Source organism: Aspergillus chevalieri, chromosome 5, assembly GCF_016861735.1.
Source record: "Aspergillus chevalieri M1 DNA, chromosome 5, nearly complete sequence".
Classification (NCBI taxonomy): Eukaryota; Fungi; Ascomycota; class Eurotiomycetes; order Eurotiales; family Aspergillaceae; genus Aspergillus; species Aspergillus chevalieri.
In genome coordinates this window covers 2,177,310-2,200,689 of record NC_057366.1, presented here as the reverse complement: position 1 = coordinate 2,200,689, position 23,380 = coordinate 2,177,310, and the positions used below count along the sequence as shown (strand labels likewise).

The following is a 23,380-nucleotide window of genomic DNA, read 5'->3' as shown; positions in this document are numbered from 1 at the left end:
ATTTAACACGCCCCATTCTTGAACCATCACCGGTCAATTGCTTTCATCTTGGGCCATATCGCCAATCCGGAGCAATTCTAGATAGACACCTGCATGACAATGCAGCCGGTTAGTATTGTACTATAGTAAGAAGCACATGGCTGCAAGGTACAAGGTGTTACAGCCTTACCGGCTGTTCTCCACCGCCCATTGACGGATCTCAAGATATTTTCACAGACGAGCTTCCCTGCAGCATATTGTGCATTATCTGTCTCAAGCGTCATCCAGGACAGATTTGCAGTACAGTCATAAATGCAATGAAGTACCAGTGGCGAAACCCTTTGCATTGCGGGTTGCGTGAGGCTTTGACTGAGACCTTGGGCGAATGATACAACTCGCCCACAAATATCTTTGTTTATCTGGAAACATCGTTGCATACACTCGCGGATCCGAGGGGCCGCGTTATGTTCGAGATATTGGCCCTCTTCGTTGAATAGATTGCATGAGTGGTAGTTAGAAAGTTTTAGGAGAGCACTACATGTTGTCAGTAATGGCAGGAAAATATATGTAGCTACAAAACGCTTACCTGAAACATATTGTGCTTGCTATACTTGTTTCAATCGTTGTGGTGAAATCATGAGATAAAAGTTCCACAAGAGAATATAACGTCTGGCAGAGCATTTCATAATTATCAAGGACAAATTCCAGCTCCAACGCCGTGTCATTGCAGTGCCTTATCACGCGGCCTAGTAGGTTTGATGCCTGCGCCAATCGTGCAAAGGAACTAACTGAACCGGTGAGCGACGAGAGACAAACACGCTCAGGAGGCACAATTTCCTGAGGTATGAGAGTTAGTTCGGACAAATCGTTTTCCATGGGAGATGAACAAGAAAAGACTTACGCCACTATCCCAAGCGCCGTCGTCTGCTGGAAGAATTGTATCTTTGCTAGGGTCTTCGGTACACAGTGGTCGATGACCTGCTCCGACAGTGACATATCTAGAATACGTTACTTTACGGTTTCCAAGTGTTGATATTGACTTGCCAACCTGTCAAGAATCACCACCATCCACCACACGCGCTGCCTCTCTTCCCATTCTACCCAGCTTCGAGGTCCGCCAAGAAACTGCGGTGCTGACTTGTTGTGTAGGCCAAGAGCAACACCTTGTCTCGCGCAGTAGCTGATTGTCGTGAAAGCTGCTGGGAAGATTCCATGGCCAAGTTCGTAGACCGAAAGCAAGAGGCCAGCCTGAACCATGCGCAGAGTAAGAATCCCCTTCAATTCCAGCTCACTGCTGAATTGCTTTGCTATGACATAGAGCTCCGATGGCTCTGTCTGTTGCTCATGTGTGACTTCCTGAACTAGCTTCATGCACAGCAATAAGAGGGCGATGTCTGCCTTACATGGTCCTTCCGTCCGTTGAACAAGCCGGTTTAATCTGATCTTACTAACAATAGGCATCCAGGTATGGATGGATTCAAAGTAATGTGTCTTCATAACATCGATATCAAACTGGCTTCCAAGAATCCTGGATATCTGCTCGGGAGCAAAGATATTAGTTTTGGCGTAATCGGGGAACCTGCAGGAGGACCACAGCTCAGAATCAAGATAATATGCCTGAACAGATAGGTCCGGTGAGGGTAAAGGTTTTGTGCAAGGAATGCGACTGTGTTCTTCAGTTCGGGAAGGAGTGCACAGTTTCTGGCTTGATGACTGAACGACGCATTTCTCTAGTTCTGAGATTCTGCGTTGCAATTCATTGATCTTGTCTGTATGAAATGAGTAAGTAAAATCAGAGTAATCACAGAATCTACCAGTCCTAGCCAACAGTTAGCCCCGTTCTCACGTATAAAGTGTGGATATGATGATAAACAAACCTTAAACATGAGCCACAACTTGGTAGGCTCTTGTCACAGCGGCGCTTATTCTTCTTACATGAAGCACAAGCATGAGCAGCCTCGTCGGCGTTGGTGCTGCTGTTGTCCATTGTGGGTAAGAAGCTTGGAGCGCGGCCGCTGCTTACAGCTGCTTGGCTAGCAGGCTGCGGACAGATCTGGTCAGCGGTCTAGCTTGGAAATGTGGATCAGGCTATGGCCAAAAGGAGCATGCTAAGAATATCGATATAGTCGTATTCGGTAGCTATCACACTATGTGAGTGGTAGGCGATTGGGATATTGGCGGTTATTGCTCTACCCTACATATGTGGGTGCTCACTAAGCGGTAGCCAAACAGAGCGGAGCATGTGAAGGCCTGAGACTCTCTAACATGAAATAAGAAATCGTAGGTGTAGAAGACATGAAAGATGAAAGGAGCGGAGGTTGCGGCCAAATACAAGTGCGGCCGCAAGTGGGTCCTTATCGTACTGGCGGCGTGGGCCTGCGGCCGCACCTTCAATGTACAAATATTCCGACCATTGCCCATAACTCCTTAGTGTGCCAGAAAACAAACTAGCAAAATGCATGTAATCCTAACCGGCGCAACGGGGCTCGTGGGCTCTACGACTCTGCTCGCATTGATGAGCATGAAAGACATCGCCAAGATCTCTATTCTGAGTCGTCGACCGGTGCCCATGCTTGATGCGATGAAGGATGAACGTGTTGAGGTTATAATTCATGACAATTTCGAGAAATACGATTCAACATTACTTGACCGCCTCAGAGGTGCAAATGGGTGCGTGTGGGCACTTGGTATCAGCCAAAATGCCGTGGGTAAAGAGTAAGTGCCCACTATGTATTTTGGCTCGGAAATAGTTGGCTGATTACCGTTATAAGAGAATACATCCGTATTACAAAGTCAATGACACTCGAAGCGGCTCAGGCCTTTGGGAAGATTAAATCGGATTCTAAAAATTTCAGCTTCGTCTTCGTGTCGGGAGAAGGTGCGACAATGGAGCCGGGCTTTTTCACGCCTCTCTTCGGTCGTGTCAAGGGCGAGACAGAAATCGCCCTTATGGAGCTTGAGAAAAAGATCCCTCACTTGCGACCAGTCATAGTTCGTCCCGCTATGGTTGATTATGAGGACCATGATGAACTGCAACAGTGGATTCCGTCAGCAACTGGCCTGAAGCGGTTGGCAGAAAGTATTTTGGGTCCAATCAAACGAAGTTCAGTCAAGACAATGCATAGCCCAACAAAACCTTTTGGCGGAATTAGCGACGGGATCATTGGATAGAGAGTTGAAAGGAGAAGGAGTTGAACTGTCCGGTCGTACTGCGACAGTTACCAATGTAGGCTTTCGGCGATTGATGCACTTGAAATAGTCGCTCAGAAGGTCTTACGGGCATTTTTGGATCTAGATTGCAAATAGCAGCACCTCCCAAGTCTGTATGATTAGATGTTGATCTCGAACCCTGATATCCGTTCCTACTTGAATAAATACCAATACACCAGCACCAGCCCTTGCAGATCATCCCTTGAGACAGAAGGTGCCAGTAATGCGGTTAATACCATAGCTTTGAATAGTAAAGAAAGACATCAATGCTGCGGCAACCTTCTTTCAGTTTCGGTGCGGCCGCTCGAGGATTAGCGACCTGGTGGAGCCTGTTACAACAGACCCTCCCGGGCGTCCATAAATACGCTGGTGTTCCCCTCACAAGCTTGCGTCTAAACACTCGAATTACATTGCGAGAGCCTTATATTTTTCGTTCTTTCCCACTTATCCTCATTTACCATCCACGTCACGAGACAATGCCGAGAGTCTGGTTCATCACCGGGTCCTCCCGTGGTCTCGGTCTTGCCATTGCTAAAGCTGCCCTTGACGCCGGAGACTCAGTAATTGCCACGGCTCGAAAACCAGAACAGGTCACAGGACTTGTGAAGAGCTACAGCAGCGAGAGAGTCCTTCCTCTTTCCTTGGATGTCAGCAACAACGAACAAGTGATCAAATGTGTCAATGCTGGACACGAGAAATTCAGCAGGATTGATGTTGTTGTCAATAATGCAGGATACGCGAACACGGCAAGTGTGGAAGATATCGACGTCCATGACTTCCGCACTCAACTCAATGCCAACTTCTATGGGACAGTCTACGTATCCAAGGCTGTAATCCCAATCCTTCGTCAGCAGAAATCGGGCCACATATTCCAGATATCCTCGATTGGTGGGCGAGTCGGTACGCCAGGTCTCTCTGCCTACCAGTCTGCGAAATGGGCTATCGGCGGTTTCTCGACTGTCCTTGCCCAGGAAGTGGCACCGTTCGGCGTCAAGGTCACCGTTGTTGAACCTGGCAGCATGAAGACCGATTTCGCTGGCTCATCCATGGATATTCCGGAAGTGAGCGAACCATACCAAAGTACAGTCGGTTGTTTTGCGCAGATCATTCGACAAATCTCGGGGAGCGAGCTGTCCATACCTAGCAAGGTGGCAGACATCATTATCAAGGTATTGGAGGAAGATGAGCCTCCTTTGCGCCTTCTAGTCGGTGCTGATGCGGTGGAATATGCTGGAAAGACCGCTGAAGCACTCGCTGCGTCCGATGAGAAATGGCGTGAATTGAGCGTGTCTTCGGCTTAGAGTGCTTCCCACAAACTCGAAGGCAACGGTGGTTGGATACTCTTGTATAATTTGCTTGGGAACGGGTTGTATGTACTGCTCCGCCAGAAAACTATTGCTTGATCTTGTCCAGTTCTCACGGATCACTGATCTATGGAACTTGCGCATATACCGTGGAGATTATGCAACTTTACCGAAGTAGTCAACTACTCTAAACGGAACGCTTGGTACAGCTGGCATGTTTGCAAGTGCCCTGTCGTTGTCTGTTCGTTTTTGCAACTGAGGCGATCCAATAGTACCATCATGTGATTGGTCATATTGCTTTTCTCGGGAGATATCAAATGGAGCCAGTTCTTGTCGGAGCAGTTACCTTCATGGCAAACAATCAATAACCCTTCGCTTTTCTTTATCGAAGCTAATTCTCAGCTGCGTTGCTATGCCGATTTCATGGTATTGCTTGAATTGAATATCTCGGTCTAGAGTACCCCGCGCCATCTGGTTGCACGCAACGCGCTCACGGCTCCTGCTCTACGAAAGAACAAATGCCACCTTCGCTATAGGCGAACGCAGCAATATGAGCTTTGGATATGGTATTGGGGATTTCATTGCGGTTTCTATCTAAAATATCTTTTAATGTAGTTACGTGACTTTGGCAAAAGGGAACCGATTCCACCATTACATAGTCCTAGACTCCTAATTATGTATGCTTCATTCCGCCAGCAGAAAATGAAACATCTGGGTCTTTGCAGCTGTTTTACAACAGTCTGCCATAGTAGCCTGCCAGAATTCCACTGCCACAGGGTCAGCAACACCTTAATCTTCACATCACGCCTCATGATCAGGTGTCCTCCCCATCCGCCAGCACCTGACTTTATCGCAACGCCAACGCACTAGCCATCAAACCCACCGAACTCTCCATAAATCAATCCCTCCACACATTTCCCCTCCACAGGCTCAACCACCTTCCCTTCGCGCTCACCTACCGTTCAACCCTAAACCAATAAAACATCAACGCTACAATCCAATTTCGCCTAGTCTACAACGCATTGGGACTACCGCCTTTCGTGGAAATGCTATCGGCGCTTGGTCGTTGAGCCCCTTGAGGGTGGAAAACTCTCAACCCAGGCCTCGGGCAATTGAATTCGTCGGTCCGTCGGTTGTGGAGACGGTCATGGTCATGGCGTGGGATTCAGGGACGGACATATGTGGCTATGGGCTATGGCGATGGTGAGCTGGTGGATGAAGGTTTCTGTTTCTTGGGTTCGGGTTGGATCGGTTACGTTAGTGCTGGTGGCAAAGGTGTATGTAGAGATGCTTCTGCGATGTTGCCGCTAGGTATGCGAACATGCGGGTATACTGCTTGGGTCAGAAGTAGAAGTTTTATAAAATGAAGTCTGGGGGGATCATAATTAGAAGCCTAGCGGTGCAATGCAGTTTATTCTATGGGAGGATATGCCGTGGGTTAGCAAGTTAAACAATGCATACTGTCTCCGGTTTCCCCGGAATATAAATTTCCACAAAGGTCTGCCCATATTACATTCAAATTTGAATATCAAGTAGTAGCATACATCTGATCTCGGTTCTGGCCCGCACTCGGGGTTCTCGAGATGCACTTGTCCACTGTTCACGGCATTGCAAAAGAATTTAGCCCACGTTTTCTCCAAACGGTGGGCACCCACGATCACTGCCCCCCCCCCGGACTTGCCAAGGTCGCCGAAATAGTGGTCTGGCGGATGACAGCTAGGGTTCGGACCCTGGAACTCTTCACCTTTTGTTTCTATCTCCAGAGCGGGCGGGTTATGATGATGATGAAGTGAAGACAGATGAATATCTGAACATAGAGAGAAAGGTGAAAATAGAAGAGAAAAATAGAGAAGAAAAGGCTGCTTTCATGCCTCCGGCTAAGCGTATCGGCTCACCTGAAAACCCTATTGTCCATCTCTCAATACGGTTTCCACTCTTGGCTTCCGACAATCAAACACTAGTGTTACTTGTAGCCGGGGAAAGACTGGAGAACGTCCCATATGTTTGACGCGGTGTTTTCCCGAGAGCTTGAAGATCTACACCAGGCTAATACTCCGGGGGAAATGTTGAGGGAGCCAAAAAAGGGCCTTTGCATGCCAACCCCAGTTTCTCTGCCAGGCCTGCGTTCGGGTGGCTTTCGGGGTGAAGTAGCCCCAGACCCCAGCGTGTTCCCGAGTAGTCGGGTTGGGACACAGCTGAAATGGGATTGCAGGGAATATGCTTGACCGGCTGTGTCTCTTTGGGACATAAGGACGGTCCAGATGTCATGCTTGACTCGGAATATAGCATAGTACCTTGCTTGTAGTACTGGATAGACACCTATCATACTACCATGTTACCTAAAACTTAGAAGACAGAATGGGTCCCAGAAATACGAGAAGTCTCGGAAAATAAACTTTGACCGTTCTATAGTCATCCTCCATCCGTGAGAGAAATAGCCTCCTATACCAGAATAGAAAGGCAGGCCTCGGTCTTCCTCCGCTGTCTATATTCATTTATGATGATCGAAATATCTGTGCCGTGGTTTTGAAATAGCTGATACCCCGCACTGGCCGCTTGATATGGGTCACCGAGACGCACTAGACGCCATCCGGGCCAAGAGAGCACAAGTAGACTGGTACTAGGGTACCGAATTCGAAGAAAGCAAAGTTTGGAGGAACATAGGAGTCTCAAGTTACTGCCGAGAACACGAACTTCAGGACCGGCTATATAAGCAGGAAGGTAGCCCGCGTCTTCAAAGACTGTCTTTTCGTGTCTTCACCTTGAAGCATTCACGGCCAACCATGTATGGTGTCATTCCGGCTCTTGTGCTCGCGCTTGCGGGTCATGCTCAGGCAGAGGCCAAGTTCAACAACACCAACCTCGTAAGGGACTTCAGACATGGCTACCATTGCACAAGTACTCACAGATCCATAGTTCCCTGATGTGACTTACCCGGGATACGAGTCAGACAACCCCGTTACCATCCAAGGCAGCAATAGCCTCCAGGGTTCCCTGCCCAAATACCCAAGCCCTTGGGGTGAAAGCCAAGGGGACTGGGCAGATGCGTACAGGAAGGCCACGGACTTTCCGTCAGCTCAGCCTGGAGGAGAAGGTCAATCTGACCATGGGCATTGGGTGGGCCATGGACCGATGTGTAGGTCAGACGGGCAGTATCCCACGATTGGCATTCAACTCAATGTGTCTTCAAGATTCCCCCAACGGTGTGAGACTGACCGACTTTGCGTCTATGTATCCATCGGGGGTTAGTCTTGCTGCCACATGGTCGCGAGAATTGGTTGAGACTGTTGGGTTCGCCATGGGCGAAGAGCACCGCGGGAAGGGTGTCGATATGCAGCTTGGCCCGGTTGTTGGGCCGATGGGGCGTGCGCCTGAAGCCGGTAGAAGCTGGGAGGTGAGAGCCTGTTGACCCTGTCGAAATGTTTTCTGAGCTCCAGTGAGATTGATATTTTAACCCTTATAGGGCTTCTCCCCGGACCCGCATCTCACAGGTAAAACACAACACCCAGAGCGTGATGGAAGGATATAGCTAATGTGTGCCATACAGGAATGCTTGGTTCTGAGGTAATTCGAGGAATGCATAGAGCAGGTGTCATGAGTTCGCTCAAACATGCTGTCGCCTATGAACAGGGCCACTTCCGCCTGCCAGACGAAGCTGTGGAGTCAGGATGGAACATCACCCAGCCATACTCCACGAACATCGATGATATCACAATGCACGAACTGTATCTGTGGCCCTTTGCAGAGGGCATTCGGGCTGGCGCGGCCTCAGTTAACTATGTGTTCCTACAACCAGGTCAATAACTCCAACGCTTGCCAGAACAGCTATGTCTTGAACCATCTGATCAAAAACGAACTCGGCTTCCAAGGCTTCATCATCTCGGACTGGTATGCTACATGGAGCGGAGTCTCCAGTATTCTTGCTGGTCTCGATATGTCCATGCCAGGGGACCCTGAAATGCAGGACAAGAACAGTGGTCGCAGCTTCTGGGGTGCCAATCTCACAGTGGCAGTCTTGACTGGTTCTGTTCCTACTTGGCGTCTTGACGATGCTGCCACCCGGGTCATGGCCGCGTGATATTTGGTCGGACGTGACAACGCAACAGAGACTGAATTTCTCGTCCTGGACCAAGGATACATATGGACCTGCACAGTATACGGTGGGAGGTGACTCGATAATGCTTAATGAGCATGTGGACGTTCGCGGCGATCACGCAAAGCTTGCCAGGGAAACTGGCGCCAAAAGCACTGTTCTTTTGAAGAGCGTCAATAAGACTCTTCCATTGACAGGGAAGGAGAAGCTGACTGCGACTTTTGGAGAGGATGCCGGACCGAACATCAATGGTCCTAACAGCTGCAAGTTCCGGACCTGTGACAGCGGCACTCTTGCCGTGGGCTGGGGATCCGGAGCACCGGAGTTTACTAATCTCATCACACCGGACACAGCCATTCAGAACAAGTTTGTGAAGTACGGCGGCGCCTATGAGTCCATCCTCACCAACTGGGCCCCTGCTGAGCAGATCGATATCCTTGCTCGCCGTGCGGATGTTTCACTTGTGTTCGTCAACAGCAACAGCGGGGAGGGGCAAGTTTTCGAGAACAATTATGGAGATCGCAACAACCTGACTCTCTGGAAAAACGGAGAGGAACTGGTCAAGCGAGTCGCCAGCAGCTGCCCCAATACGGCCGTTGTCGTCCACTCGACTGGGGCCGTTATCCTAGAGGATATCAAGCAGAATCCCAATGTGACAGCTCTGCTCTGGGCTGGACTTCCCGGAGATCTTCTGAGATTTAGAAATATCATTTGTTGACTATAAGCTTGGCATATGCTCGGTACGAGTCTTAAATTCACGGAAAAACCCAGAAATCAAGACTCGTACTGAGTGGTTTTCCGGGACTCGTACTGAGATGTTAGTAAGCTCGTGCTGAGAAATGCCCCCGAATAATGCAAATTTTATTCTTACGAATATTCGTGTGCACCCCTGCTGAACACCACAGGTTCGTACGACTTCTGGAGTCGAACCCATAGCACCATGGATACTAGTTCCGCTTCTAGTCGTCCATATCGTCCAATAAGAGCCAAGAAATTGCTCCAACGGTCCAGTTTTAAGAATCAACATGTCCAAGCACACTCAAACGCCCCGTGTATCACCGGAGCCAATCAGATCAATCAACGCCCCATTTCTGTTTTCAGCTTGTCGACGATCCTCCTGCAGTGCCCGAGTTTCTCTTCAGCTCATGGCGCCTTTGACGTCAGCTTTGACGTCAGTTCAGCTGCCATCACGGGCCACCACCTCCACGAGAGAATATGAATGGTCAGGATCAAATGTTGAAGCTCTATGCTAATAACGCCCAAACGAGGAGAAATGGGTCTGTTCAAAGTTTGACAGATTTTAGGCATCAAGGGGGGTTACTGGAAAGGAGGTTAAATTATGGCCTTGGTCCCAGTCAAATCGGTGACTACAAGCAGTGTAATCACCAATCCTTCCTTTTATTCACTTGGTAACCTGGAAAATATAACAATCAAGCAAGATGGGTGTAAATGAGGCTCCCGAGAAGGAGACCCCTGAGAAGGAGAACACCGAGACCCCCAAGGAGGACACGATCAAGAAACAGCTTGAAGAGTCACAAAAAGGTGAGCCGATCCTCCTTGCTCTTGCGGAATAACCTGGCTAAACAGCTCTAGCCAACGAAAATGACACCCAGGCGTTGTTCGACATCTACGTCTACGATGAAACATCCAACACGGCCAAGATGGAAAAATTCGTCAACCTTGGAAGCATCAAAAACATTGAGGGCAGCAAGCTTAAGGATATCCGGAGCATGCTTATTAGCCAGAATGCGTTGACATTTAGACAGTGGGTGGCCTCCGTCGGGTCTTCAAATATCCTTACTAACAGATAGAAGGAAAGGAAGCTCATTCTGCAACAAGGTTGGAGCTCAAGCCAATGAGGACTTGAGCTTCACCGAGTACATGGAGTCCCTTGGTCGTGGCGCGGAAGCGTCAACTGACACCAAGGGAGGCGATGAAGATCAATCGGTATGTTGTCTATCGATACCACATTGCATTTAATTGTTGACAAGAACAGGTCAATACAGCCAGCACCCAGGGCAGTAAAACAGGCCCAAAAAAAGAAGTCTTCGCTGTCTATCTCAAGTCCCGCCGACTCCCTACCGAGGTGGATGAGACGACAAAGGAATTCATGAAGCAGAAGCTGGAACTTGAGCTAAAAGTATGCTATCCAGCGTCCTCATTCATTGCTTATTGCTAATGATTACTAGCAAGCGGAACTTGGAGCAACAGTCAGGCCCGACCTCCTTACCAGCTCTTACAACCACGGTGACTTTATGGCTTCACCTGCTGGTGGTAGCGTGACGTAAGTCGGGTGTGCATATTTTGAGTCATTTTATCTGCTAACCAAAGTAGCCATCCGGCCGATATGACCCAGAGAGATTGGAACGTAGTCATACAGACCAACTCTTTACTCAATGGTAGCTACGTTAGACAGCCATCGGCGGGAGTCCCCAAAAAAGTTGAGCGTGCCATGTATCCAGGTAAGGAGTTCAAAAGGATTTTCTATGGTAGACTGACCCAGCCATAGCATTTCAATTAAAGCCGCGCCTATTCCGTGACTATGAGGTGGCGCTTGATAGCAAGGATATCAAGCCACCTGAGGTATAGTGATAGAACTGTGGAATTTACAGGAAGAAGCTCACATAAGGTAGCAAATGCTGCGTATCCCTCGATATAGGGTTGAGGATGATTCTTATGTGGAGGTGTCGGAGAATAAATCCTCTGTAGCGTCAGCGATTGCTTCAAGCTCCCTTTCTGAAATCGCCGCAGAGGTTGCTGTGTAAGTTCCTGGGATTCTCCCATATCACAAATCACTAACTAACAGAATCAGTGGGGGAGGAGCTTTTGGCTACAGCGCCGGTGCTAAGGCTTCATACAAAAATGAAGAAAAATCAGCCGACTCCACTTCAAGCCGGCAGGATGAAAACCATATGACTATTACTTACAATGTTAGTTGCCCCTGAGAAGCGTTGTATGAGACTAACATACTGTTTGAGTTCCCCCGTGTGGTTGTCCAACTGGATGAAGACAGCCTGGAGCTTTCGGAAGAGTGCGCGGCAGACCTGAAGCATGTCAAGGACAGCGCTTCTTTGGAAGCGTTCAAAACCAAATACGGTATGCCAAAAAGACTTCGTACCTTCGAATGACAATCCCGGAATGAATCTAACATTTTGCAAAGGTACCTTTTTCGCATGCCGTGTAGAACTTGGAGGGCGGCTTCACTCCTCAGAAAACTCAAAGGCGCTGGGCAGTGGATCTGTGGAGGAGAAGTCCAAGGCCATGAAAGTCGCCGCGAGTTTGTCATTCTCTTCACCCTACGTTCAGGCGGCTGCGAGTGCCAGCTATGGAAATTCTAACGCCAACAAGACTGAGAATAGCTCGAGCTCTCTTAACAGCAGCATGACCTGGGAGGCTAAAGGGGGTGATACTTTGTTATGCAATAAGTATGTTCCCAATATTGGTGCGTGATCGATGCTAATATGCTGTATTACAGCCCCCCAGCCTGGTGTAGTACCGTGGCGTCCTTCTACAACTGGCGTGTTGCCAAGGTATCCATCGCCCTAGTTTCAAATTGTTGGAGGCAGCAACTAATCAAGTAATAGCAAGAAAACCTTCTCTCGATTGAAGAGCTTATTTCCAGGACAGACGGAAACAAGGCTGTCAAGCCCCTGTTTGACAGCATCATGACCCCGACGAAAGATAAGCCCGAATCGCCCAAGGTGGCAGAGGGTTCGCATGTGGTCTGCTTCCTGGGTAAAGGCACTAGTCAATATATGACCATGCGAGAGGAACCGGGTCCTGATCATACAATCGGTAAAGTCATCCCCAACCCAGAAAGGAAAGGGAGACTGACATGTTTAAAGGTTCACTTGTTGGTAACGAAGTGGGCGAACTCCAAGCTCAACGACGTTCATGGTCTGTTACCCCAGCCCAAAACGCATGGCTCACAGGATTGCAAACGAAAACCTGTCGCCCGCTTGTGATGAGTGAGGGGAGATATACTGGATCTCAAAACTTCGAACTTCATGGATTAATCAATACCTCAACTGGACGTAAGAGGGTAAGAGGCCTTTATATTCCGTGGTGATATTAGATTTGACTTAACCTTCTCTTCTACCTTTGTAGCTCCAAGACGGCGCCAGTTATAAGGTGTGGAACAAATTCGCAAATGGATGGATTCAGGGTAGTGAATGCTGCCCTGGACTCTATGAAAAGTCCTTCCTCCATGAAAATGCCGAGCAGGGGGCCGCTTACATCAAGGTGCGGTCTGTCACGCCGTTTGAAGCGTCGGATGTTCTCCGTCAAGAAGATGAAGTCATCCTGGAGATGTACGATGAGAGTGGAACGCTGCTTGGCCCAGTCAAGGAACTGTCAGATAAAGCACTTTTTAGGGAACCGCCAGGGAATGTGCTTGGTACAGACCGAAGCGGCGGTGCAAAGGTGTTTATCCTCCGCTTTCAGGACTAGAACAACATGCATAGATAGATCAATATTTCAACGGAGAGAGATGTATTTCGCCCAAAGCATGTTCGATTTACTATGCCCTATTTAGAAAGCGTTGATAAGTGTAATAATATATTTAGTAGGCTAATAAAACTAAAGAGAATAGCTAGTTATATCATACAGTATTCTTTTATACATTAATGTGTGCTTTGTACAATTCGCATTTACCAGACCGTGGCCGTTTTCGGCAACTCCCCCGTTCGGGTTTAGCGCCGGTGTCTCGCGCACCCGATGCGGTTTAGTGTGTACTAGATTAGGTTTATAGGTTTAGCCTAATACGCTATACTATGATGGGAACTGCCGCCTGTCTCCGCCTTCACATTGTCCGCCGACTATATAAGACCGCTGGTGCGTCGCTTGACGACCACTTCTTCTCATTTCCTTTACTTCCCTCACCAACGCCGCCTCCGGCTCCCCATCATGTGCACCGGATCAGACCGTTCCGGTTCCCACCAGCTCCACCCATCGGAGATGACTGCACAACAACAAGGACCGCTCCGCCTCCATCTCACCGTGAACATGCACCTGTGAAACCGCCAGGCAGCCATAAACCGCCTCCATGGTACGAATCACTGATATTACTGGATGACACAATATGATCCTGCGGTCATCGCATTATGACCTGAAAGAACACCATTCAAAGGAGTTCTGCTGGCCGGCCCATGATTGTGTCCAGCTAGGCGGCGGTGCTTGCTCCGATACATCCAGCATTGGCAAGTGTTGCCTCTGCAAAGCAGCCGGATCTGAACACCAATGGCAAAAATGCCGTGTTTATGCCGCTCTTCCTGATAACGGGTCTTTGGGAATTCGTGTTGCATCACCCGGCCAGGGCCTGGAATTGTTGAACCATTTGGCTCACTGACAAGTGTTACTTCCGCAGAGTCAACCGATTTTGAACACCAATGGCAAAAATGCCGTGTTTTTGCCGCTCTTCCTGACAGCAGGCCTTTGGGAGTTCCTGTTGCAGCACCCGGCCAAAGCCTAGAATTGATGGGCCATTTGGCGTGTTTTCTGATTGCCTCAAGTGGGAAACTGATATGCCTGATTGGTTACATTTGGGATTCATCATGCTGAGATATTCTGTTGCAATCTGGCGATGTTCGGGGCCGTTCGTACTGCTAGCAGCCCGACTTGGGCTGACTCTCAGAGGCAATTATGTGTGCGGCGGATCCTGCATTGTTTGATTGCGTATCTCTACTGTTGGATTCTCCACTTATTGATAAAGGTGTACCGAGGTGAACTTGTGATTATGGATGTAAATGGCTGGGTCACTGTTTTTATTTTCACTGATCAGCATGCGGGTCGACGGATTTTGTGGTCTGTGGGCTGTGTGCCATTGTGCCAGGTCTATTGCATGATATTTGTGCTTTGGGCTATAAAATCTTATCTTTCCGTCTGAGAGTATCAACTCTCCCCATACCATCATCGCTTCCCTTTTCATTTTCTGCCTCTCATTTTTAATTCTATTATTATTATTATTTAATCAAGTTTATTGTCCATACCGAGCCCTAAAGCTATGACAGACCATGGTCCACGGACTCGAGGCCAGCAGCTATTCTACAGTCTCTTGTCCCTATGAGTCTCTGGGGCGATACCCCCTCTCTACAATCTTTCCGATCCTTTTCCTCGCCCCAGACCGCCTGTATGCGCAGGGCTTTTGAACACAGTGCTCTCCTTGTGTTTTGGAGCAAGATGGGTGTGGCCTAGGCTGACTCTCAGCCTTGGGCTACCCTCCCTGCTACCCCTCTCCTGTTCTAACTGCTTCCTCCAGTGCTTCCAGTCCCCATTCGTCATTTCTTCGGGCCCTTTCCGCCGTTCGCTGTAGGTACGCCTGGGGTAGAGCTATGCTGGTGCTGGCTAGGAATTGTAGCAATGCCCTTCCTAGGAGTCGTCCTTGTGGATATTCTTCTGCAGTGGTGGGTCTCATGACTCCGTCGGTCTCTAGGTCCTTGTAGAGCCTGTTTCGTTGGTGTCGCCATTCCCGACATTCAAAGAGAAGATGGTGTATTGTCTCCCTTGATATACTGCATCCCTCACAGGTCGCATCCTCCTGGACCTGGATCCGATGTAGGTATGTTCCTATAGCTGCATGTCCTGACTTCAGTTGAAAATAACGGCTTGCTAGGTGCTTGGGGGCCATTGCCGCCGTGGAGTTGAGCCGCCAGTTCTTCTGTGTCCTGTAGGTTCGCCGACCTTGTGGGTTTGATCGCTGGCCGAGCTCCTTGGCGAGCCATCTCTGCTTCTGCGCTGTGATAGCCTCTGTGCGGGCTCTGCGGGGAAAAGCCAGGGAGATCTCTCTTGGACCTCTCCCTGGGGGCTTATGAGCCGCCTGCTTTGCTGCCTGGTCGGCTCTCTCGTTTCCTTCCACCCCGGCGTGTCCCGGCACCCACTGGATGGTGGGTTGGCAACCTTGGGCTTGTAGTCTCCCAGCTATAGCGTGTGCTTGGGCTGTCAGTACGTGGCCCGGCTCTGGCTGGGTATGTCGCAGTCTCGCAATGGCAGCTTGGGAGTCCAGTAGAATAGTGACTGCTCCCTGATCTCCTATCTCGGATGCTACTCAGAGTGCTTGGACAACTCCAAGAAGCTCTGCATCAAAGACCTCGCATCCCCTGCCCAATGGGAACCCGGTCTCAGTCGTGCTGGCTAAGCCAGATGATTGGTGGTCCTGGATAAAGCAAGTGGAAGATATAGCTACTGCCCGAGACATCTGGACTTATGTGAATCCAGATGGAGATATGCCTGAGCCTCAGCCTCCTGCTCCACCTAGACACCAAGATTTGGGAGTTGAAGGTCTTCGTCAGCTCCATGATCAAGGTACAATGGATCTTTGGAGGGAATACCAACGCCAGTACGACTTTGACGCCCGACGCCATGATGAAAGCCGCAGGGACTTCTTAGCCCTTCGTACTGCTATTCTTGAATCTATCCCTAGCAACCACAGATTGGGACTGGATCCAAGCCTGTCTATCCGAGAGATCATTAGGACGCAGCATTCTAGTTTCCAGCAGTCTGTGCAATCCCGATTACAGGAACTAAACCAGAAGTACGAGCTTCGCAAAGCACCGGGCAAGAATAAGTCAGTTGATAAGTGGTTCCAAGAATGGAGGGACTTCCTTACTGATGCGAGAAATTGCCCTAATTACTCTATTAACAAGATGCAAGCCTTGATCCACTTCCACGGCGCTATTCAACCAATCATACCGATGTTCGCCGCAATTAGGAGTGCCGCAACTATTAACTGCTCTGAGGATCAGATAGGTCTACAAAACGAGATCCACCAGTTTGAGCAACAATACGTTATCCATAAAGCTCAATCCCGGAAGTAGTACAATGCATTTGGCATCTTCCAGGGTCGCTCTGAAGGAAATGGATCGTCGAGCAGCGAGGCTTCTAAACGCGCTGGTTAACGAACCAACTGCCTATGTGGCGCCAACCACCGCTTCACTGGCTGCCCATACGTGAATCCTGCCTCAAGACCTGCTGGATGGACTCCTGACCCATCTACACAACCAAGTTCAATCAACCTAAGCATTAAGCGCTTCAGGCTGCTTTGGATCGCGCTCATCAAGAGATTGGTAATAGCCATTTACCTGCTCATGCGCCTGCGCCGCAAGCAGGACTGCCGCAAGGAAAAGTACATACATTAGTCCTCCATACCTCCCGTACTATTCCGTCTTCATCTGTCTACGAGCTTCCTATCTGACGAAATTCTACACTCCTCGTCCATCAATCCACATGCTCATCGTCCATCCATCCCCATTGTAAAGGGAAAACCTGGAAACTGTTGGTCCTATCGTGTATCTTAGGTTCCGAGTTAGATAAGGCACCCCGCACCAAAACCACGCAATTAGGGCATGGGGCCATCGCCGATCAGAAGGAGGGGTTCAAAGGACCGCACACACACATTCTGTATCTAGCTTCTCTTCCCCAACAATCAGTTCTGCCCTCCACAGGCGTCCTACCCTGTATCGTAGGATATTACATTGAGAAGATAATTTAGAGATACACAGCCTGCAGAAGCAGCGACTCAGGTCTGAGTGCAAACTTGGCTATGGCGATGCATGATGCATGATGCAAACATAAAGCCGATTTGAACTGAAAAACCGGTTCTCAATCCTCTCGGATTAGCTCTTCCTAAATCCCTCAGCTGCATTCCTTAGTCCCTATAAGAGCATCAATAACCGAATCACGCTCTTCAGTTCTAGTCTAGAACCCACACCTTGTATTGGAGCTTTGATCAGCTATTGATTGACCCACAATCCATCGTTCCGTCCCGGCGGTGGCGACATGGTCCCATACTATGCATTTGTACGTATTCGAGATAGCCTGATGCCATCAAAACAGGATGAGATGTCTTATCAACTACGATTGCACCCATCATCTAATTAGGTAAATATTTGCGAAAGAAGATAAAAAAAGGACGTGAAGTGCATAGAATATGTATGCATTAGTCATAGTCAAAGGATGCTGACTGCATAGCCGTGGTCCCCAACCGGACCATACGGTTCTGCCACTGGCTTGAGGCTGAGCTAAATTTCCACAGGCGACAACGAATGGCGATATCTGACACCTAAAATGGAGAAACACCATAATCACCCAGGACCCTCCCAATATCTGCATCCTTCTCCCCCTTAACCACAACGGCCACCCGTCGGCCACCGTCCAACGGCTCAGCAGCATTTCTTTTGCGCAGCGAATCAGGATCACCGGTAAAGTTCGTAGCACAGAGACCAGGATCCGCTCCGAGCACCTTGAATCCTTCATCCTTGAGTCTGGCCAAGTACATCACTATCAACATGTTCACAGCCGCCTTGCTAGTGCGGTACTCAGTTCCATGTGGGTTATAATATGGCGACTTAGGATCCGCTGCATGTGTGATAACGTAAGTCACATGCGAGTGGCCACGGCCCACCGACCCCCCAAACACATATATATATAATTCAACCACAACCAATCAAAATTCATTTTTCTATGTATCCTGTACCTCAGGGCATCGATTCCTTCTATGTCCTATATTTTTGCAGATTCCACAGCGCTGTGGCGGCCGCTGATTGGCCGATTCATTGCTTGCCGAGGCCGATGCCTCGGCAGCAGTATCGGCTTCTTGAGCATTTAATTCCTCGAATATTTGCTGCTGCACCTGGCCAGCATTTAAGCCTTGATTGTATGGTATCTGCTTTCTAGATCGGGCTCGTTTTTTATGCTGGTGATCGACTTCGGCCTGTAAACGCTGGTTTTCATGGATAAGGAAAGCAGTACGATGAGCCATCTTCTCGAAGCCCTTGCTCATTTGCTGTATTTGGTCCAAAAGTGCTTCTGGGGGTGTTTTTGATCTTTGCCGTAGTAGGGTATTGATCGAAGATGTTTGGCGATGAATATCAATGGGCCTCTGTGGAGTATGAGGCACATAGCCCTCACTGCCACGGCTAGAGGGGGGGTTGGTGTTCGAAGCTGTATGGTGATATTTTTGAGCACCTGCTCTGGATTATATGGAATAATCCCTGCAGCAACCCAGCTGTTCGATATTGTATCGGTTTTATAGGCTGTAAGACGTGCCTGGATATAAGCATTTAAGAAATCATGCTTATCAATTGAGTGTATACCAGATCGAAGCTTTGATTGGATATACTGCCCATATGCCTTCTTGATTGTGGAAAAACAGCCAATATCGAGAGGCTGTAGAAGATGAGATGAATGCGAAGGCATACACAACGGGATAATCTTGTTTTCTTTGCAGATAGCATCAAATTGAGCTGTTAAATGGCTTCCATGCCCATCCATAACCAAGAGCTTCCAGGCACCACCTTGGCGCTTTTGTATATGCGGAACGAAGTGGTTTTGCAGCCAATCGAGGCTAATTTGATCGGTAGTCCACCCATTTGGGCTCATATGGAATCGCCACTCTGGCGGAGCCGTAGAGAACCAGCCTTGAATGAAGACTTTCCCTTTGAAGATGATAACTGGTGGAAGAGCGTCGTTACGGCTAATACATTCAATGGCTGTTACCCATTCTCGATTGCCAGGTTGTAGAAGCTTGCGTTTTCCATAATATTCAGCTCTTGTGACCACCCGAGAGGTGCTGGTAAGTCCCATTGCGAATCCAGTCTCGTCAAAATTGTAGATATCATCATCCGAGATTCCATATTCCGTTTTTACCTCCCATAATGTGTCAAACCATTGTTGTATAGCCTTTGGGTCTTCATTCAATGCTCGCTGATAGTCGTATCGCCTTGAAAATCGGGTTGAAAGCTCAGGGGAGCGTTTCACAAAGTGGTAGACCCAATTGACGCCGACCAACTGTGGTTGGGTATCTCCGCGCTTAGAGAGGAGAATATTGGCCATTTCACGCACCATATCATGCCGGGGTGCTGCACCGCGTGCATCAAGGCTCAATATCCACTGCTTAAGCGAATCCTCTTCGTTCTGGGTCAATTTATGGCTGTTAGCGCGTGTAGCTGTGCGATAACCACGGCCACTGACGCGGTTGCGGAGCGTGGTACGGGGTACATCGAATTGACGCGCTGCTTCCGTGATAGTACGAATTTCGCGTTTTTTAAGGGCTTGTATAGCAAGTTCGACCCTGCCTTCTTGTTCAGCCGATTTTCGAAGCGATTCAGATCGTATTGGTGGCATGGTGGGTGGTTGAAGATAGGGAGTTGTAAAAGGTGGAGTAAAAATTGGTGGGGTGGCCACTCGCATGTGGTGGCCACTCGCATGTGACTTACGTTAGAGCCCATACTGGAACTCACAAACACAAGCCGCTTCTCAGAGCCCTTGCGCAGCAAATCCAGAAATGCTTCAGTTGAGCTCAGTGCACCAACAACATTGACATCCAGAACCTTCCGGAATGCTTCGCGGTTTGGTGGATTGGTCATAGCAATGATACCAGCATTGTTGACGAGGATATCAAGCTTTCCATACTGGGATGCAATCTGGGAAGCAGCCTCATCAACAGATTTGTCATTGGTGACATCAATCTGGATCCAGGAGGCAGTGCCTTTAATTCCAGAGAGGTCTAGTAGCGCTTTGGCGGATTTGGACCCTTTGGTAGGATCACGGGAGCCTAGGATGACATGGTAGTTGTCGGAAAGGATGAGGTTTTTGGCTGTCTCGAAGCCGATGCCTTGGTTGGCGCCTGAACATATTGTTAGACAGACACCCAGATGAACTGGGGGAGGATGGTTATACGTGCCAGTGATTAAAACCAACTTCTGTTCAACGGTCATTTTGTACGGAGGACTGGGTTGGAGAAATGTCGTGATGAGAGCGTAGAGTAAACACTGCTCTATTTATGATCAGGAAAATGCCTTTAAACTCCGTTAATGCCGCTTAACCCCTCCGAAGTATCGAAAACACGAAGTTCCGAACAAAAAAAAGCACTATTTCCTCGTCTGGCCGCGAGGTCAATTAGTGCTTTTTTTTTTTTTTTCAGCGCATACAGTAGTGTGATTAATCTAGCGATCCTATTGTTGACCACACCTCGCGGCCAGACGAGATAGCTGCATCCTGGCTGGACCAGCCCGGGACCAGACTAACCCCGAGCATACCCCTGAATATGAATAGTATAACATGACTGGCACTCGATATTCAACAATAATGACAGAATCAGTAATAGCAATTCCAGGCGTCCCAGAATGCGAGGATTCTTACAATCCAGCGCTCTTTTCATCTCCCTGGCTCTAGAGACACAAGCTCAATTCACCCATGAGACACGATTTAGCACCACGTTCGGTCTCGCCAGCCAGAACAAAACATTCGATTATGTGGTATGTCCACCAGTATTCTTATGTGCAGAATAATGGCTAAGGATACACAGATAGTCGGAGGAGGCACGGCAGGTCTCACCACGGCCATGCGCTTGTCCGAAAACAACACCGCATCTGTAGCTGTAATCGAAGCAGGGGGCTTTTACCAGATGGCGGGTAATTTGACGACCATTCCGGGGTATGAGTCTGAGTATCAGGAAGCGCCGCCGTCTATTGACTGGATGATTCGTACAACAAATCAATCGGTATGTGGCCACTTCCATCAATCAGCGAAGGCCAAACTAACTTATTGAACAGAACCTGGAAGGTCGCTCGGTGCTGTATCCTCAGGGAAAATGTTTTGGTGGATCGTAAGTGACTTTTCAACTGGAGAATTACGGTGGTATGCTAAGCAGTACGCAGGTCTGCGAGAAATGGCATGGCCTACCAACGGTATGTCCCAGTATATTATAATAATCACAAATCAATCAACTAATACCAACAGAGGCACAGCCAGCTCATACGACCTCTGGGCCAAAGCAATCGGTGACGACAGCTACCGCTTCGACCAAGTCCTTCCATACTTCCAAAAGAGCGTTCAGTTCGATTCTTCGCAGACGGCTTTCCTTGAAACTACTATGAAGAACTCCGATAGTTTTCAGACGTACCCTGGAACTTTGGCTAAGCAGGTGCTGTTTGATGGGGCGAAGAGGGCAACGGGAGTGCGTGTTGATACTGCTGGGACGGAATATGTTCTTTCGGCTAAGAAAGAGGTTATTTTGGCTGCTGGGGTGGTAGGCTATACGTTCTGGTTGAGTGGTAGGGAACTATGCTGAAGATTTCTAGTTTCGCACCCCTCAATTGCTCATGGCATCTGGGGTCGGTCCAGCGCAGAAATTGGAGGGATTGAATATTCCATTAGTGAGCAACCTGAGTGGTGTCGGGCAGAACTTGTTGGTAGGTGACCGGGACTCTTTTATTCGTTCATCCAACTTACACAACTAGGACAACCCCGGATACGGCACGTTATATCCTGTAAACGCCGTCAGCCAGCACCGCCTCTGGAGCAACAGCACCTACGCAGCAGAAGCACACGACCAATTCTATAAAACCCGTTCAGGACCACTGACCACTTTTGCTAGCAACTACATCCGTATTAAACATAATCCATCTTTTATTTCTCTCCAAACTGACGAAAACAGTATGGGAAAACCTCCCAAACACTACGGCCCAAACCGCCACCACCAGTACCCATCTTCCTACCTTTCCCCCTGACTGGCCCGACATTCAGTACATCTTCAACGCAGCAGGCACCACCACCACCGAGACCGCCGACTACATTAGTATCGGTGTTGTTGTTTTGAAAGCCACATCCAGGGGCCAAGTTGGCATCAGCTCGGCCGATACAGCGGATAACCCGCTCGTGGACGTAAACTGGCTTAATACTAAATCTGATCAAAAAATGCTCGTGGAGGGGCTCAGGAGAGTGAGGGTGTTTGCTAATGCAACAGGGGTTCTTGCTGGAGAGGAGATCCTACCGGGGCCGGATGTGCAGAGTGATGGGGAGATACTGAACTGGGTGAGGAGTGCGGCTACGCCGAGTCATCATGCTGTTGGGACGTGTATGTTTTCCATATCTCTCAATGTACCTTATTAGGGTCGTTGACTTTACAAATTGGCAGGCAAAATGGGCCGCTCGAATGATACTTCAGCCGTGGTTGATTCTGCGGGTCGTGTGTTGGGAGGCATTTCAGGGCTGCGTGTTGTCGATGCTAGTGTTATGCCAGTATTGCCGCCTGGACAGCCTATGTCGACAGTCTGTGAGTATACCTAGCTACTATTTTAAGGGAAAAGAGAGGGAAGTGGCTGACAGTTTTAGATATGATTTCTGAGAAATTGGCAGATAGTAGAGTGTCACTCGGGGCGGGGCGGGGTGGGCTTTGGCAAGTAATGCCCCGCCCCAGTGGGCTTTGGGGCGGGGTGTGCCATGGCCCTGCCCGCCCCGAAACCCCGGCGGGTTGGGGCGGGTTTTGCCCCAAAACCCCAAGACTCTCCGTGCTATACCCAATCCGTCGATCGGATATCGCACTATTCCAACCATGGTTAGTTTGGGGCAGTTAACGGGGCGGGGTCCCCAGTCCGCCCCGAGTTTTCGGTATTTTTTGTATTTGAGACACGATCACTTGATAGTTTACGCAGCCATGTATAATTACAGCACATTTACTATGTCGACATACATCCTCATGCGAAGTTGTAAGTAGAATATCGTTGCAGCGGTCGCAATATACATAATTATCATGAAGGAATCCCTCTGGAATCATATAGACACTTATATCTATCCATAAAGTAATAGCAACTCCGAAGCATTACAAGCCTAAGAAGTTGTTCTGTTTGAATGCTGTACCCAAGAGTATATAGCTTGAGATATATATACATATATAGCGCTAATGCGATTTACATGTATACTCTGCGCAATAGCAATCTCACCACGGTGAAAGACATCATTATACAATGCAATATCAATATATGTCTAGAATTTTTTTAAACAAAGGAACTAATACGGG

General features: G+C 48.8%; 9 protein-coding genes across 9 annotated transcripts; 7 read left to right on the top strand and 2 right to left on the bottom strand.

Moving 5' to 3' along the window:
* Nucleotides 1–33: 33 nt before the first annotated feature.
* Nucleotides 34–1,966, bottom strand: ACHE_50775S (fungal specific transcription factor domain-containing protein; the record flags this gene model as incomplete). Its single annotated transcript, XM_043280529.1, has 6 exons — nucleotides 34–89; nucleotides 170–513; nucleotides 566–816; nucleotides 881–977; nucleotides 1,028–1,748; nucleotides 1,915–1,966. 6 exons carry the CDS (start codon nucleotides 1,964–1,966, stop codon nucleotides 34–36), a joined length of 1,521 nt encoding a protein of 506 aa, XP_043138099.1.
* Nucleotides 1,967–2,434: 468 nt separating this feature from the next.
* Nucleotides 2,435–3,150, top strand: ACHE_50774A (putative nucleoside-diphosphate-sugar epimerases; the record flags this gene model as incomplete). Its single annotated transcript, XM_043280528.1, has 2 exons — nucleotides 2,435–2,694; nucleotides 2,751–3,150. The coding sequence occupies 2 exons, from the start codon at nucleotides 2,435–2,437 to the stop codon at nucleotides 3,148–3,150; spliced, it is 660 nt and encodes a 219-aa protein (XP_043138098.1).
* Nucleotides 3,151–3,665: 515 nt separating this feature from the next.
* On the top strand, nucleotides 3,666–4,490 carry BOA17 (oxidoreductase Boa17; the record flags this gene model as incomplete). The annotated part of the gene is made up of 1 exon (XM_043280527.1): nucleotides 3,666–4,490. The coding sequence occupies one exon, from the start codon at nucleotides 3,666–3,668 to the stop codon at nucleotides 4,488–4,490; it is 825 nt and encodes a 274-aa protein (XP_043138097.1).
* A 2,786-nt stretch (nucleotides 4,491–7,276) lies between these two features.
* ACHE_50772A (uncharacterized protein) lies at nucleotides 7,277–8,571 on the top strand (the record flags this gene model as incomplete). The annotated part of the gene is made up of 6 exons (XM_043280526.1): nucleotides 7,277–7,357; nucleotides 7,410–7,629; nucleotides 7,685–7,887; nucleotides 7,957–7,984; nucleotides 8,041–8,264; nucleotides 8,314–8,571. The coding sequence occupies 6 exons, from the start codon at nucleotides 7,277–7,279 to the stop codon at nucleotides 8,569–8,571; spliced, it is 1,014 nt and encodes a 337-aa protein (XP_043138096.1).
* Nucleotides 8,572–8,671: 100 nt separating this feature from the next.
* On the top strand, nucleotides 8,672–9,304 carry ACHE_50771A (glycoside hydrolase family 3 protein; the record flags this gene model as incomplete). Its single annotated transcript, XM_043280525.1, has 1 exon — nucleotides 8,672–9,304. One exon carries the CDS (start codon nucleotides 8,672–8,674, stop codon nucleotides 9,302–9,304), a length of 633 nt encoding a protein of 210 aa, XP_043138095.1.
* Nucleotides 9,305–10,025: 721 nt separating this feature from the next.
* Nucleotides 10,026–13,035, top strand: ACHE_50770A (uncharacterized protein; the record flags this gene model as incomplete). The annotated part of the gene is made up of 15 exons (XM_043280524.1): nucleotides 10,026–10,128; nucleotides 10,180–10,351; nucleotides 10,401–10,533; nucleotides 10,583–10,726; nucleotides 10,776–10,870; nucleotides 10,921–11,048; nucleotides 11,096–11,169; nucleotides 11,220–11,347; nucleotides 11,399–11,516; nucleotides 11,565–11,682; nucleotides 11,747–12,011; nucleotides 12,062–12,116; nucleotides 12,171–12,381; nucleotides 12,432–12,628; nucleotides 12,694–13,035. The coding sequence occupies 15 exons, from the start codon at nucleotides 10,026–10,028 to the stop codon at nucleotides 13,033–13,035; spliced, it is 2,283 nt and encodes a 760-aa protein (XP_043138094.1).
* A 2,771-nt stretch (nucleotides 13,036–15,806) lies between these two features.
* On the top strand, nucleotides 15,807–16,397 carry ACHE_50769A (uncharacterized protein; the record flags this gene model as incomplete). The annotated part of the gene is made up of 1 exon (XM_043280523.1): nucleotides 15,807–16,397. The coding sequence occupies one exon, from the start codon at nucleotides 15,807–15,809 to the stop codon at nucleotides 16,395–16,397; it is 591 nt and encodes a 196-aa protein (XP_043138093.1).
* Nucleotides 16,398–18,357: 1,960 nt separating this feature from the next.
* Nucleotides 18,358–19,704, bottom strand: ACHE_50768S (uncharacterized protein; the record flags this gene model as incomplete). Its single annotated transcript, XM_043280522.1, has 1 exon — nucleotides 18,358–19,704. One exon carries the CDS (start codon nucleotides 19,702–19,704, stop codon nucleotides 18,358–18,360), a length of 1,347 nt encoding a protein of 448 aa, XP_043138092.1.
* Nucleotides 19,705–20,705: 1,001 nt separating this feature from the next.
* On the top strand, nucleotides 20,706–22,708 carry ACHE_50767A (GMC family oxidoreductase; the record flags this gene model as incomplete). The annotated part of the gene is made up of 10 exons (XM_043280521.1): nucleotides 20,706–20,837; nucleotides 20,888–21,082; nucleotides 21,135–21,187; nucleotides 21,240–21,269; nucleotides 21,322–21,610; nucleotides 21,663–21,773; nucleotides 21,822–21,969; nucleotides 22,019–22,438; nucleotides 22,499–22,640; nucleotides 22,696–22,708. 10 exons carry the CDS (start codon nucleotides 20,706–20,708, stop codon nucleotides 22,706–22,708), a joined length of 1,533 nt encoding a protein of 510 aa, XP_043138091.1.
* Between the last annotated feature and the right edge of the window lie 672 nt (nucleotides 22,709–23,380).